At 41.2% G+C, this 17,004-nt stretch overlaps 1 protein-coding gene across 1 annotated transcript; it reads right to left on the bottom strand.

Moving 5' to 3' along the window:
• Positions 1-221: 221 nt before the first annotated feature.
• Positions 222-16,690, bottom strand: ppm1j (protein phosphatase, Mg2+/Mn2+ dependent, 1J; the record flags this gene model as incomplete). Its single annotated transcript, XM_083892286.1, has 10 exons — positions 222-372; positions 1,783-1,934; positions 2,770-2,877; positions 3,503-3,566; positions 3,907-4,025; positions 4,279-4,363; positions 4,621-4,733; positions 6,348-6,677; positions 8,136-8,250; positions 16,404-16,690. The coding sequence occupies 10 exons, from the start codon at positions 16,688-16,690 to the stop codon at positions 222-224; spliced, it is 1,524 nt and encodes a 507-aa protein (XP_083748412.1).
• Between the last annotated feature and the right edge of the window lie 314 nt (positions 16,691-17,004).

The following is a 17,004-nucleotide window of genomic DNA, read 5'->3' as shown; positions in this document are numbered from 1 at the left end:
GAGTCTTCACAATAATAACGGTTCCCTTCAATTTAGTTTAAGGTCATTGTATGTACTGTAGGTTCAAACGATGGTACAATGAAATTTGTTGGATGGAGAAAGCGAAGTCAACGAAGCTAAAGTGTATTGATCCCCCACGGCCTCGTTGGTCCAGGGGTTAAGGGGAGATTTAAAATGACTCTACAGAGTCAGCTGTGTCTTAGCACTGCGACGACACCACATCATGTCTCTGAAAACTCTTGCCCGGCCAGCGGGATGACAAATACGGTTATGTCATCACCTGATCCCAGTCTATCATTGGGTAGCCTCCAGCCGCGCTCCTTCAGCACTCCTCGAGACCTCATCAGCAGGTCCTGGGCTGCCAGTGTGTACCTGTGTGACACACACACACACACACACACACACACACACACACACACACACACACACACACACACACACACACACACACACACACACACACACACACACACACACACACACCAAAACAGTCACCACTACAGTGAAGTTTAGCGTTAACAGCGCTACATGTAAGGAATGTATTATATTTCTTCAGAGATTAAATATCCTATCAAATAAAGTAACAAAACTAGAAAAGCACTTGGAGAGCGCAGACATCCATCAAGGCAGCAATCACTTGTTCCTGGCCATTGCTGACATTTCCTGAAAATGTCATCCAAATCCGTCCGCGACTTTTCGAGTTATGTTGCTAAAAGACAGACAGACAAACAAACTCCAGCGAAAACATATACCTCCTGGAAATTGAAATAACACTTTACTGTACTGTACTCTGTAAGGACTATACAGTATGTATTTTAAGTAGGAATGAACTGATACTGATACCAGGATGTGGGTATAGGGTCTGATTCTACCCTTGTGTACTCCCTGCCTCTGCTGAATCCCCGGTGGGGACAACAGGTATACCTCTCGCCCCTAATAGACCATTTAAAATACAGAAAACAAAATGCTGCAACATGAAAGTCTGTAACTTTAACAACAAAATCAGACTTTCACTGCCAGCGCCTCGCACTCATGTCACAATCTACTGTAACAACAGAGATCACACCACGTCTAGGTTACGTGACGATCCTCGTCATATTGCCTTCAATCCATGCGCACATTTTCACAACGTCTCTAAGCGCTGACGACTCAGTCCCAGTGGCATCAGCCGAGTGTGAAGGAGGATTCACTGCAATGAACCATACCATATCTATGCTGAACAGCCTGCTGTTCGTCTCTGTAAATGGACCCGGCGGTTGCATTTGTAAAATGCGGAGACGTGAGTGAAAGAGGGGCGACGCTGCAGATGATGACCCCTTTCACAAAGCAAAGAATGTTTTCTTAATCTGACAGGCATGTAAATGACTGTAAAGTACTTATTTTTATGTTGACAGCACACTGTGCTATTTCGATAAGATGAAAATTTGAAAAAAAGCTGCATGAAATAGCCCATAACGAGCTTAATAGTTCATATAGGCCCAGTTTGGTTCATGATATTTCCACCCATCCATTAGGGCGATAGGCGATTTTTGTTTAGGACATTTTTATGTAAATACCTGGAAAAAAACTGATCTCTTGTTTTATATTAGTCTTTGATGAAAAGCAGTATCACAAATGTCAAGTGTTTATTTATTTAACTGGGTACAACTTTAACTCTTTCTGTGAATGTCACAACCCAAAATTAAAGACAATATATCATAAAATGGGTCTCTAATATCAGAACAGTTGCTAATAACTTGTAGATGATTTAATATGCTAAATATATAAGCAGTAAGTGCATACCTCATTGGATCAGCGGGGTCAGCGCAGGATAAGTACGCCGTGACAGCGTCTACAACTTCACTGTCCGTCGTTACGTCCCACAGTCCGTCTGTACCCATGACCAGGACGTCGTCTGGGCCGTGTTTATTTTCATCCATGTTGTAAACCATCACCTGTGATTGGCAGAAATGTATCATTTTGTTTCCCTTTCATTCATCATGCTATTAAGTACAACATTTTCTCAATGAAGGCAGTAAACATTTAGTTCCTATTTTAATGTTTACCAGTGCCGGAAGATTTAACTGGCCTAATCTGCTGCGGTTCGCTCACAATACACACAAGCTGACGTACCGGTTCAAAGTGACTTACGTAATGGTAAATTCAATTTCATTGTCTCAGAGCTACAGCTGCCCAACACCCCTTTCCTAACATAAGATACCAGGTCCTATTGTGTATTCAAAATTAGGATGTCCAGACTCAACTTGCACCTAACTACAACATCAGCAGGATACCTGTGTGGAAATCGACTCTGATACCTTCAGTAGACAGGTGTGAAAGCACGGCCTGGAGGGGCAGACCCCTTCCCAGACAAAGTGATCTGAAAGGGATGTTCCCCAGGTATAAATGCTTAGGTCTCGCCATGTTCTGGGTCTTTCTTCAGCTACGAACACTTTGTGTAGATTTACCTCATCTTTGCAAAGAAAATCAAACCTAGTCGGCCGGCAGAAGTCTCTATTTCATTCTTCACCACCAGCAGCAGAGAATTTTCACAACATTTACAACGTCAGAGCTACAAAAAAACCCAACAATATAAAGAAAGATATATTCCTGACATCAGACAGGAGAGGAAAAGGATGCATTCAACCCCAAAATACAAACATAACTGAAAACAAAAGGGCTACAACTACATGCTATGGTTATGAGTCATAAGAATCTCTACTTTCACTTCACATTGAAACACATTTTTTTTCAGTATTGCTTTCACAAAACTGACCACCTTAAACTCACTTCAGGGACACAGGAGAGAAAGGGCTTGATGTAGATATTGGAGTTGTACACCTTCAGGTCATGATCCCCTAACCCACGGGTCACTCCGATTGTTGCCATGACACGGGCCTGTGGTTTGCACATTTACACAGATACACACATAATATTAGAACTGTATCATGTTGTGCATATATGTTGTTGTAACATAATTAAAAGGTGATAATTGGAAGAAATGTACTCCATTTAGACACAAAATGACCATGGTATCAGAGATTAACAAGCAGAGAAAGCAGAGAGCAGCTATATGAAAGCTGAAAAAATTAACTAGTCCAGACCTATAAAGTCTTGACTAAGGGAAAAGAAAAATTAAGGTCTGTCTGTTTAAATATGTTAAAATATAGACAGCTGGCAAAGGAGAGGAAGTTGATGGCAGATTGTGACAGACATCTCTAATCATGTGTTATCAAGGCATTCTCCTTTTATCTCAACAAGCTATAATTAACCAAATAGACTCAATGTTTATAAAAAAATAAAACAGACAGTGAGTATGTGTATGAACGCAGTGTAACATTAAGTATAATTGCAGCGTCTATTTGAAGTCATTTGTCAGATTTGGCGACTATAGGATTTAATTAACTATTCATTTAGAAATATGTTTAGTTTCTATTGTACACATTTCACATATCACCTTTACATAGTATATTACAATTTATAAACCTTCTTAACAGACTATGATCTACAGCAGTACACTTACCTTTTTGCCTTCTCCATAAATCAGAGGGAATTTCAGATCGTCTTCAATGATTGTCTTATAAGCCCTACGACAAAACAACAATCACATCACACAAGTTATTTGGAATAAAGGTGACATTATTAGTCCATCAGTCGACAAGAATCGATCCATCCACTGGGTTCATATGATCTGCTGTTAACAACAAAATTACTGTGTGTACCTGCTTTAAAAATGCACTTATTGTGACAAAATCTTAAAATATTGAATTTTAACAAATTACACTGAGATAGCATGTGTAAACACGTATTTAAAACCAAGAACCCTCCTGTCGTTTGGTACCACTGATGAACACTGCACCACCGCGCTGACCCCGAAAAACACTTGAACTACAAAAAAAATAAAAATAATTAAATCTCCAGGTTTACCAGCCAGTCATGGTGTGGTCTCTGTAGAGCATCTTCTTGCCCAGCTCACTGTGCTGGATCCTACGAGGGAACTCAATGTGAGTGAACTCGTTACCCAGAAGCTCTGGCCTAAGGAAACCCTGGTGAAAAAATACATCTTAAATGTCTTGAAAACTTGAACCTGACAAATATCAGTTAGTTACAGTGTGAAACAGGTTATTATAATGTGTTTTTTTACTCATAGCCTAACAGTTTATACTTTTATTCTTCTTACAGCTCGATATACACTCACAATATAAAAAAAAAAAAAAGACGTTGCAGCAGTTTACCGTGCTGTTAATCTGCGTGTTAATCGCTAAAGATACATAATAAAACATAAAAGGTGAAGAATACCAGATACTGGAGCCGCTGCCTCTCTGACTCAGGTGTGAATTCATTAGTCACAGCAACAACTTTGTTATTTCGTATGACTATGGCCCTGCAGGAAGAAAAAGGGAGGGGGAGACAAAACCGCATCTTTAGAATTGTATTTTACACACTCAGTTTGTGTGAGTAGGGTGATGGTCAGTACGGTGGTTATATGATGCTGCATTTAGCAAAATGAACCCCAGGGGGCACAAGAAGCTACTTTTTAAAGTCTCATGTACTGCAATATGGGAAAAATAAGAGAGAATTGTAATTGTTATCTTTATTAAACTCCCTTTAGTCATTGTGTTAATGTGATTTCATGCTCACCTGCTGTCTCCAGCATTGGCTACGTAGAGTTTTCCCATTAAATTAATGGCAGCTAAGGCACAGCACCCACCGGAGATCGCATATGACGTTTTTTCCTTCTCGATCAGGTCGTCCTGAAATAAATGGGGTGAAACCAAGACAAAAGGACAAGAACAAGGGGGGGTCTTTAAAATGAGACATAACATTGACTGTAAACAGCATCGTCTATACCAGAGGGTGAGATTTGATCTACTCCTTTCTAATTAAGAGAAACCTTAGATTTAAATACCCATCCACACACAGAAATAACATCAAAACGCCAAACACAGCAACATAAAAGTGTTCTCCCTTTGTAATGAATGATAACAGAGCACAACTAGATTCATGACGTGTATAATTTCTTCAGTTACACTGCTGCTCAAATATCCAAACAAGTTTCGATCCAGGGTGTGGGTCTATCTCTATAAATAGCTACTTATCTTCCCTTTAGATGGCAGTATGGGGTTGACCTCTGGTACTTCCCACAATAGACTAACAATATTAGTCAAAAATAATAGAGTTGTTGATTTGCATATCACCTTTCAAGGTACAAAAGACAGAACAAATGAAGGAAACAACATCATAGTAAGAACACTTGAATAATTAATCTAAAATAAAAAAGTTTAAGGATGGGGCCACTACAGCTCTCTGCTGAATGCAATGTGTCACCATTTGCAGGCAGAGACAGGAGATGCTGGGCAGAACTGTTCCAAAAAAAGGAACATGCATTGTTAGTTCACATGTCTTGTCGCTTTTATTACACTGTAAAACCGGCTTTCTCTTTTAGTGCTGCTGGTTTATGGAACAAAATACACACCCTTAAAGGCAACATTGACCGGAACCTCAAATGAACGCAGCATTTGGGTGTGTATCTATGTCATTACCTCGTTTATGAAGCCCTAAAGTTTCATAACAAACAGTTCAGCCGCTGCTCAGAACATGGGGTTTTATTGTTTTCCTGAGCTCACCGAAGCCGATCTGAAAAGTGCTTGCTAGTGATGTCACTAGCAGGTCTCACCACTGGAGGAGGAGCTACAGAGCTGCATCCACTGCTCATTCTGTTGCTGCTGAAGAAACCAGCACTAGACACTTCAGAAGCTGCTAAACATCTTCTTAAGGACTCGGCACCAAACTTTTTTGACCATAAAAACAAGTTAATGTTTGTAAGTAGTCCTCCATAACTCACATAATATGTGAGACAAGATCACTCTATATAAAATAAAAATAAATGGCCTTCTTTCTTTTGGGCATTTTAGAAATCGTTATATACGTATGTATTCATGTATTTTATATTGTGATAACAATGGTTTTCTTTTAATGTCTTTGTCTATATTGTTGTTGTTGTTGCTTTTTTTCTACACCCTTAGAAATTAGGGTTCCAAAATGGTCCTGGCTGAGGTTCTACCTGGAACCATTTGCTTCTGAAAAACCCTTTCCCAAAGAAATGGATTTTCAAGGGTTCTTGGTAACACTAATGGTTCCAGTAAGAACCATTTTGATCCAGAGAACCCTTTAAAACCCCTTTCCTGAATAAAGGGTTTAAAAAGGGTTCTTGGTGGAACCCTCAAAAAGGGTTCGCCTATGAGGACAAGCCGAATAACCTTATATGGTTCTACTTAGCACTTTTATTTCTAAGAGTGTATTTCACTATAGATGAGGGTTACCCCTCAATGATTTCCCAAGCATAAATACAAGTTGTATGTGCTAACCATCTGTTTGAAGGCCGTCTCGATGACTCCCATCACCAAACTCTCCAGACTGACAACCTTCTCCATGTGAAAGCGCACTGTGGAGTCGCTGACAGCGTCAGGGTCCTCTGGTTCCTGTGAAGCTCCTTTCTTGGAGTCTGCCTGGTACGGACTGCCGTTCTTGGCCAAGCAGATCGGAGGCGCAGAGGTGGGATTCTCCAGCAGGTGGCAGATTTCTCCCAGACGGTCTCTGATGAGGTGGTGAAGAAGTTTGGAGGCCATGATGGCGGCCCCAGAACCAGCGTGCCCATCAAAAACTCCCCAGAAGTGGAGAGGAATTCCTGTGCCATCCTATCGGGAGGGTTACAGGAAAATATTTAAACTGGACAATATTTATATCCATTGTAAGGGGTGTGATTTAAAAATATCTCATGAGATTAGAAGGAGAGCAGAAGGCACACATAATCTGTGAAGAGGTCACTGGCAATGGGACAGCTCCTGGTGAAAAGCCAAGAATATTCATTCAAATTCAAAGGTTTTAGTGAGCTGCACAGATGCAGCCAATCTAGATTATAATATTTAACATGATGTTATATATTCTTTTAAATCAGTTATTAAACAATACACTATTACTATGACTATTATTCACTTCCCCCCGATCCCTCTGTTATTGCGCTTCGATGACGCACTGAGACAGAGAATGAGAATGAGTCATTAGCACTTTTGTGATTGCTGGCATATTTACAAGCTGAGTTGGCTCAACTGACAAACGGATGGGTACATGACATCTGCTTACCCATCTGACACTCGAGGTGGGGGAGGCGAACAGCAAGGCATGATGTAATTCATTTACACCCAGTGGAGTGCTGCTACATGTGGGCATGTGAGTGTGTGTGTGTGTGCGCACAGGCATTTCATGGTAGTGCGTCTAAAACAGAATTAATGACCTGATGACAGACTGATGAGTAAATGCATTCAGGAAGAATGATAGCACCTCCATGTCACATTGTGGAGCAGATATACAAGACAAACCCACAGTGTAAACAAGTGTGTGCTCAAATTTGCTACCTCTTTTTGGCATAAACACTGACCTTGTCTGGACCACTTGTCCTCTTGGAGACCAAAACTTGGTCCAAATTAGGCAGAAACTTTTAACTGGTAAAGTTTAGGCTAAGATTTGACCTGGGGTTAGGTTAAGGTTATGGTGAAGGTTATAGTTAAGACTTTGTTTAGGCTGTCCAACAGTGTCCTGAAAAGAATAGCTCCGCAAACTTGTGTGTGTGTGAGTGAGTGAGTGAGAACATTCTGTGCTGGTCATCACAACTTTACTCAGATTAAGATAAGAGCTGGGCTTAAAAATAGCTGTGATGGTTAAGTGAAACTATAAAAAGACACAAGTGTGTGTGTGTGTGTGTGTGTGTGTGTGTGTGTGTGTGTGTGTGTTTACTTTATTGTGTTAAGATAATGACAAACAGGTGTTTTTGAACAATTTGGAAAAAATCTCATGTTTAGTCAGATCTGGTGACATGTTGTCACTTTTTTAATTTGGTATGTTGAACTGACAAACACTTACCATTTTAGAATCTAAAATCTAATGTACACTACATTTTATAATTTGTTTAAAATGGAGATATCCACCTCTGCAGCTATGATATGCTCCATTGTTATTTGGCTCACTGCAGGTATGGCGTGCAGTATGATTTTAGAGCTTTTTCCCTGTCTGTGATATCCAAACTGAACTTTTCCCTTCACCCTGTGGCCAAATGCAATGCTAATGACCCAGGACACCTAAGGCAACACTTTGCTTACCCCATTATCCTCCTGCAGAGTCGAGTTTCTGTGTTTGCCACTGGGCTTCTTCACAAACAGTTTCTCACACGAGGCCTGATCCTCATTCAGCATGCTCTTCCCCGCATTGATCACCCTGATGGAGAGAGAGAGGCACAGTGAGCCTGGTGTCAGGTGATTTATAGTATTCACTGGCATTCCTCTAACCAAATTTAGGCCCAATAACAGCAGCAGAAGAGATGGAGAGAGGGGAGAGGAGTGAGGTAAAGAGCGGGGCAGGATGCAGTCCTGTCCCAGAGAGAGCTTGCAGGGAGAATTAAGTTTTTTTTATTATGAGCTGATGCCAGCGGAAGATAATGGCTTCAGAATAATGCACTGTCTCATACTCCAGCAGTATAATCTAGTCTGGTGTATGCCACAGCAGAGATGACAGAGGCATCAGTGAAAGACGTGTCATATGTTTGTTGCTTATGTTGCTTTTATTATTTTGACTGTACCAGCTTTTTGGTCATTTAATTTGACTGTCAAATTTAAGGTTGTAATCCCTTTCTGTTTTATACTGTCTCTGTGAATATTAGAAGAATCTTAAACTGTGGTGCGATAATGGATGCTCATTCTGCGTATTAAAATCACACTGGACTGACTTTTTTGGTAGGTCCTCGCTCATGCAGACATAAAGCACCATTACGTTGTTTTTTTGGTGATTTCGAATATTCATTCCCTTCAGCTCCATTTTAGCTTCACTTTCACTTTAGCTGGCTCTGTAAAGCTCGACTACCATTCTATTCATTAGACATTAACTGGGTCCTTACTTTGTTTCGTAAACATTTTTTTATATGTTCAGAAAAACATTGGTTTCTAGCTCCCCAATACTGTAATAAACCAATAATTATATTCAGACCATGTGAAATGATACCTGCTCATGGCTCATGCACGTTCAGCATGTGAGTCTTGAAGACAAACACTGCTCAAGCAGAGACAATTCCCAGAAGTCTGCATTTGATTCACAGAAAAATGGCAGGGGAAAAGTGCAAGCAAAAATCACTTCTACTACAGACAGCGACAATTCATTGATTTGGGGTGGAGAAAATGGGATGTATCATTTGAATTTGATACATCTAAGAGTTTAATCTGCCCTGCCCATGTAAACAAAGTAAAGTCTCTTTGTATTAAATTTATTGCAGACTTGATGTTGATCGATTTTCAATCTTAAGAACTTGCTTGTGTAGCAAAGGACATGCAATTCATCGTAAAAAATGTGCACAAATATAGGTTACAACAATCGTTGGGACCTGATGCTAACATGTTACACATGTACACTTTAAAGGTGCATTATGTAATAAATCTAAAGCAACTGGCCATAAAATCCTCCTAATATGTCACAGAGACTCAGGAATAATGTTCATATAACAAACTGAACTCACCAACAACAACAGCAGAGCCAAAATATTTGCATTAAAAAATATATTTTGCAGACCGCAAATCTTGTTTATGTTTTGAAATCATGCTTTGGCATGTGGCGCCACCTACTGCCGTCCACCAATCATTGCAGTCAGTAGAGTCTCAGCTGCCGAGCAACCACGGGTTGCCAGTTACGTCAGAAAACGAAACCTTAGAGACCTCGGTATTTTGAATTTGAATGTAGTAACCATTTTTTTTGGGCCACATTCTTACATATGGCACCTTTAAATTATAAAAAAAACAATGCCACTTTAGTTGGATAAAATAGCATTATACCAATTGTACATCAGGATTAATTCAAGTCAAAGCTGCAGCAGTTTCATACAGCACATTTTTTTTCTCACGCTAATCTTTCATACGTCAGGATCAACATGGGGTTTTGTGTCTTGTCCAGGGACACATCGGCTTTGAGTTGAAAGACGACCCGCTCCACCACTGAGCTACCATCACCGTATTGTCGTCAAGGTTTCCTGAGAAACTTCTGCATTGAAGGGATTAGTTATTTATCAGTTCGTCCTGGGATCATCATAAGAAGGGATAAAGATGAAGGGACCAAAAACATGTAAGAAGCTGAGCTTGAGTTAGAGGACAAACTGTACGGTCTAACAAAAGCGATGAGGAAACACAGTCAAAATCTCATCAGAGTAAGACCTCTAAATTCTGTCTCTCTGAACAGCAACTAGTTCAGCTGATTACAGAAAATGGTCACTGCCTGACCAGTGGCTTTAATATCAGAAAATATAAGACATAAAATGCAACTGCTGCCTAAATCTGGATTATAAAAATCCCTTTCAGCATTTAATCAGATGAAAGCAGCAGTGAACAGACTCCCACTTTAGGACAAATGACTGGGATTTTTCTCATGTTTTGCTAAAGCAAGAAGTCTTGTCGGTATATGGACACAGATGAACAACTTTCCATACAATGCAATATTTACTATAGCTTTTGTCTGCATTGTGGTTTTGTTGTGATCTATTAGGATATCAACATTAAAGTATATACTTTTATTTTCTTATGCTCTGTTCTGTGAGCCATTGGGCCTACGGGATCTAATAAATAATTGAAAGCTTTAGTAGGTGTAGGATCACTAGGGAAATTCTGGTAATTTTGCTGAGTCTCATGTCCAGCTTTTTCAATAACATCTCCAGATACAGGCTCTCTGGCATGAGCCCCTCCCACTAGATGATGACTTGCAGGCATAAACACATCAGACCACCTGAGACGATCTCTCAGGTGATCTCAGTAACACTCTCCTCCACCCATACTGACATGTGAGTATTGTCTGACTCTCTTTGAGACTGTTTTTGCAGCATTGGCAGATCAATGCTGGAATAGTGACCCTTTCAATAACCTCAATCTCAAGGAGGTACACAACTCTTAGAAGAGTACAGAATACTGCCTTCCCCAGCTTTATTGAGATGTCACTTTGTGCTATAGTATTATATAATAAGAGGTGACGAGTGACTTTTTTTTTTTTGCAGTGTAAGTTTTGGCATTCCCACAGTGAAGAATCAGCCACTTTCTGTGTTTTGAAAGCCCGTGTCACATGCGCTCAATGAGCTATAATTGACCGCGATGCTGTCTGCGTGGGAGGAGTTGGTTCAATTCCAGGAACTCAAGCCTTCCCATAGCGTGACTTAACTTTGGCACATATCGTCGCGTCATACGTCGTACGCTTCCTTCACTTGTGACCGAAAACCAAATCTGTTAACGTCCTGGTTACTTTACAGTATGTTCTTCAAAGGAAGTCCAAAAGCAGAAGTTGGGATTTCCAGTGCATTCTCCATTTGCAGCTGCTGGATGTTCTCACAACATAAACCTCACTTACATAGCAGTAATTATATAGAAAAACTCACTAATGGTTGTTTTAGTGATGTAAAATCAGTTTTACGGTTGATTTAGTGTGACATTTAGCAGGACTACTGGTCACTGTAGTGTTTAGAGTAAAAAAAAAAAAAGACATTCCTGTTGCAGTAGTCTAGCCTGTTCAGGGTGTGTATGTCATGCCTCTGCTCATTATATAAACACATTCAGAGTGGATCTGTGGAGAGGAGTTTGACAAATTAAACTTGAACAAGATAAATCCGGGGTTGCTGCATGAATGAAAGTATCTCAGTTTGGAAGTAGACAGATTGAAAAACACCGCAGGCTCGTAATGTAAATGAGGCCGTAGCCTTTAAACTAAAGTCTTCAATCTCGGCATGAAGAATTAGTTTTGTCATATTCTAAATTCCTTCTTGGGGAGAGGAAGTTGCTCGTCGTGGTGCAAGGTGTGCGGTGCAATGCTGAAATGAAAACTGACGGGCGAGACCTGACAGAGACAAAGCACTTAGTGACAGAGCCACTCGTAAACAAGTGGCTTTACTGTTATTTAGAGCCTCGCTGGAGTCGTGTAATCAAAGGGACGCTGCAAAGATGCTTGCTGTACACGCATAATCAATTTCATTTTGTCTGGAAGTCTGACTAGCAATGTTAAAAAAAATGCATCCCATTGGCCATTTGTCAAAGCTCTGCCCGCAAAACACTTGAAGTTACTGTTTTGTAGTAGAAAACAGGGAAATTTGGCTTCACTATTTGATGTGAAGTTTCATGTAACATAGACACAATCTTTTTAATAACGCTCTCATACATGAAAAGGGGACATTTTATGCAAAATCAACTTTTTAATCATTTAATATATACAGTATATATATATTATATTTGAGACTCTGGAGGTCCTATCATTTGGCAAAGTGTGAAAATAGATGACTCACTCATGTTTTTTGTGGTCCTCCTCAGTCTAAGTACAGGAGATAAAACACGCGTTGTTGACTTCCGCACTCATTGGTACGTCACAAGACGCTAAATTCCTGGAATTGTTGTCTCGCGGAGCTCTGGTTTGTTCGTAAAACACATGAGAGTGCAGGCGAGGGCAACAGTATCCGAAAACCGGAAGTCCGCCAAAAGTTCTATTCTTGGCTCTGCAGCACAGAGTCCTACACAAACTTCCAGCCTCAGAGGATTTATCTGTCCAGTGGATACATGTTATATATGACGGCAATGTGCCTGCTAGAGCCTGCAAATGATCACTTTTCCAAGTGCTAACTGCTGTTAGCTCCCAGTAGCAGTTTTTCACAGTTTTTTTTTTAAGGTGGACCTAAAGAGATACTACTAAACAGAGCGTTCTGAACAGGGCTGTTTTGGCATGGTGATTGAACTGCTGTGGTGCTTCATTCTTATGGTATTTTGACCAAAGCATGTCACAGACATGTTCATAAGGACACCAGGGAACTAGGTTAACTTGGAGAAATCCCCTTTAAACCAAGAGAATATGGCTAAAAAACACAACAGAAATACTAATTTCTTAGTCCTTACACTTACTTTCATTATTAGGTTTTCCTAATTTGACAAGTTCCCTTGTGTGTTTGTGCTGACACTACATTGCACAACAGCACCAAGTATAGTCATTATCTTGATCATCCTAAAGGCCACATTATACTTCTCCGACTGCGTATGCGTTATCCGTCTGCGTCACCACGGAGACGCCTCGAGCATTTATACTTCTGCGTCGTGGTGACGGACACTCGCTGCAATTTCCCGCCCGATCAGTAGGGGTCGCTGCGCAAGGTTGTTGTGCTTCTGGCTACAGTGAGCAATGGCGTCCGAGAAAGAAAGAGAGAGAAAGACTGTTGTTGTTGAAACAGTGGCCGTTTCTCACTTTTCTGTGTGACGGAACGCAGTTTTAAGATAATTTGAGGCGAGAAATTGGCCATTTAGAGTCTAAACATGTGCTGTGTGTGTTAAGATATGACGTATTTATAGTTTGGCAGCGGCGTTATCGGCGGGGATCAGCTCCGCCTCTGTCAGGACGCCCGGAGCGCACTGAGAGCCGGCACAGAGCAGCTTAGCTCGGCCTGTCCTGAGGACCAATCGCAGCTCTTGCCGTCTCCGTAGTCCCTTGACGGAGTGACGGACACTTAAAAAATATTCCGTGCACCCGGAGACGACGCAGAGGCTCTTCGACAGGTTCTGCGTCGACGCAGAGGACTCTGCGTAGCTACGCAGAGCACTTTACGCAGAAGTATAAATTGGGCTTAAGCCGGGTGGTGCTAAAAGTGCTGACCAACGTTAAGCTCACCATTCAAACTATTGTACAGAAATAAAAGAAGGACGCTCATTACCACAGAAAGTGAGACACACGAGTGCTTTCAAAATGCAGTCGTGGATTTAGGTCATCAGGGCATCCAACAGAGATAGACGTTGGGATATGTGACGCATTAAACTCTTTACAGTTCATCTAAAAGTTGTTTTGAGTTTGTGTGGGTGCATCTTTTTCCTACACATCTGCACTGCGTTTAATTTATCTTTAACTTACTATAGACTTACAATTATTATTATTAATTCTGATTTGTGAGCCAGAGTCATTTCAAAATAAACCCTGCTGTGCATTCCCACCACCTGCACGACCTTCACTGCAGTAGATTATCTTCAACGCAGCACTTTAAAGGGCACACGGAATTATCACCAAACTGTGGTAATTGCTGTTTTCAGTCACATTTGGAAGATTAGCATTCACAGGGGGGTGTGTACTGTTGTGATTTTCACACTTTATGCACTAACCAAGCATTAACCGCTGAGGCATCACTTGATCAGTCGATTACATTGTGTTGGAAACAGCCCTTCTCATGCACGCTGTAATAAATGCTTTCAGTGACCTGCACCACAGCAACTCTGCCGCAGAATCGGCACTGATGACGGTGCACATTCCCACGCATTAACCTTTCCCTTTTTTTTTTTTTTGCCTCCTCCTTTGACCCCTTTCTACCAGCTCTCTGAGAAAATGACAAATCTCACCCCTGTCCTCTGAGTTCCCTGCATGAGTCAGCCTGTTTTCTTTTTCCTGTCTTCATAACAGGTCCTGGAAGGCAGCCACGCGTGATATAGGCCAAATACTGTATGAGCTGGAGCTGCAGCTCACTCCATCCCAACCTAAGTCCCCTCCTGTGGGAGAGTGGAATGTCTGAAAGTGTTTTCCCTCAGCGGGAATTGCCTGAAAAGCACATTCTGGCCAAATCAGTGTGAATGAAGTGTGTGCCGCATTGTATTCTACCTGTGATAGCACTGCAGCTGTATTTCACTGTCGAAGCACTTGCAGCGTTGTGCACTGAGGAAATATGTGAATGGCCATGTCTTGGTTTCTTAGCAACAAAAATATTTTTTTTATTAAAGACAAAGAAGAAGTGTGCAGGGGTTCGATACCAATACCAATATCTCTATATCCCGATATCAGCCTGATGCAGTCTTTTAAATGCACAGTATGTCATTTCTACCTCCATCGAGTCTCATCCGTCATTTATTGTTCTGTAATAGTTTTGGTTTTCTGTGCTGCCCGTAAATTCCCACAAATGGCTGTTAAGTTGAACTTCCACAGGAACTTACAGTGACGATTACTGCAGATAATCCCACTCTTTTCATGCTTTGATTATGTTGCCAGGCAGCATGGCATCATTGGAGATGTTGAGCTGGGGGAGCTTTGGTGGCAGAAAGGCAATGATCTGTCATGAGCCATTACCGACAAATTCAACAATGAGTAATAGGGAATAATGTGCTTCCTCATCACTGATGTTTCGTGGGAATACACAGCTAGTGCTGTGTAATACCCGTACATAGGATGAGATTAGATTTCATCTAACTCATCCATACATTTGGATGAATTGGACTTAACGTGTTGGAACTATCCTGTTGGACATAGAAAAACCGATATCTTATAAAAATCGAATGGTTGTTGCCTGTGTTTTGTGAAGCATTGGTGTCATATTTGGGGTTTTGAAATCTTATTGTGTTGGACTTTATTCTTTTTCGATATCTGATCCTTATATCGGAAAAGAATAAAGTCCAATACAATGACTGGATCAGTCATGTTGGCCGGTATCCCATTAATATTGATACCGAGTATAATAGCATCAACATCAGGTCACATTCTCTCCTGTGTTTATCCTGCGTTGTGACCTCGTGACCTGTATACAGATGTGTGCTGAATCTGCACAACATGGTCACTGTTGGACTTTTGCCTCCTAGTATTCTGCACTTTCATTCGACTGTTATTGTTACATTGTGTTATGTTGTGTGGTGTTATATTATGTTGTGTTGTCTCATGTTATGCTATAATATGATGCATTATTATTATTATTATTACTATAACCCATGTTGTGTTGGGACATGTTGTGTTATCTTAAGTTGTTATATTATGTTATGTTATCTTATGTTATATTCGTGTTGTGTTATGTTATCAAGGTATTGCCTGCTGATGGACTGATGACGGAAATTAGCTTTGGCAATAATAGTGCATATTTACTTCACATGTCCCAATACAAATAAATAAATAAATAAATAAATCTACTGGCTCGTCCCTAACAAGTATAAACACATAGAGGCAGGAATAAAGGCGGATTTATGAATGTAAGAAAGCAAAGACTTGCTAAAGGAAGACATGTCAATGCTTCCACTTGTGCATTGCCTCTGCATCTCATGTGTTTAAACGAGCCAAGCAGGAAACTGTATTCACAGATCTCTCAAAAATCATTACGGGGACTCCTTTGTCTAATTACAGCACAGACACTGCTCCAGATTTATATGAATTACAGCAGCTCAGAGGATGAAACACAGACACTACGGTGGAAACTACAGCAGGGGAAAAGGCCATTTTGGCCATCATTGCTGCTGCAGAGCAGCTGAGGCTGCAGCAGCAGCACCAGCACCGAGCTGCAGTCACTCATCACTCAGGACAATGATAATATACAGTATGAATATGTTATAGTGTGGGTGTTTGTGTTCTGTAAACCCACTCACTCTGCGTATCCCGTCCTCCACGGGAGCCTGCTGCCTCTCTTCGGCGTGAGCACCGGCCGCGACGCGTGCTCGGTGGAGTATTGCAGCAGCTCCGGGGTGAGGTCCAAGAAATCCGGGCGGCCGTAAGGGAAGCGCGGCGGCAAACCGTCCTGTCCGCCGCTCTGGCCTCCTCCTCCACCTCCACCACCTGCGTGGTGATGGTTGTGGTGGTGGTGGTGGTGGTGTCCGTGCGGCATCATGCCTCCCACCAGAGTGGACATCGCGTTTTTAACTTTGCTGATCATCATCGGCAGAACGAAGAGCAGAGAAGAGAAGAGAAGAGAAGGAAGAGAAACAAGAATCTCAAACGCGATAAACAGAAAAACAAAAAACAAAACTCGGCCAGTGATGATCGAGAATCATTTCAGGAAGCGATTTTTTTGTTGTTGTCTTCTTCGTCTTTCCTCATCGGACCCATGTGACAGCAGCAGTTTGTTTCAGACGCGGTGCTTCTTTTATTTTTTTTGTTTTTTAAAAAAAAAAAAAAGAAAAGAAGAAAACCTTCACTGCTGCTGCTGCTGCAACCAGGCTGTGATCCAGCAGGAAGCTACATCTCCTCTCT

The sequence above is a fragment of the Microchirus variegatus genome (genome assembly GCF_963457635.1).
Source record: "Microchirus variegatus genome assembly, chromosome: 7".
NCBI classification, from domain to species: Eukaryota; Metazoa; Chordata; class Actinopteri; order Pleuronectiformes; family Soleidae; genus Microchirus; species Microchirus variegatus.
Note: the sequence above shows the minus strand (reverse complement) of the source record. Positions and strands in the feature narration are given on the sequence as shown.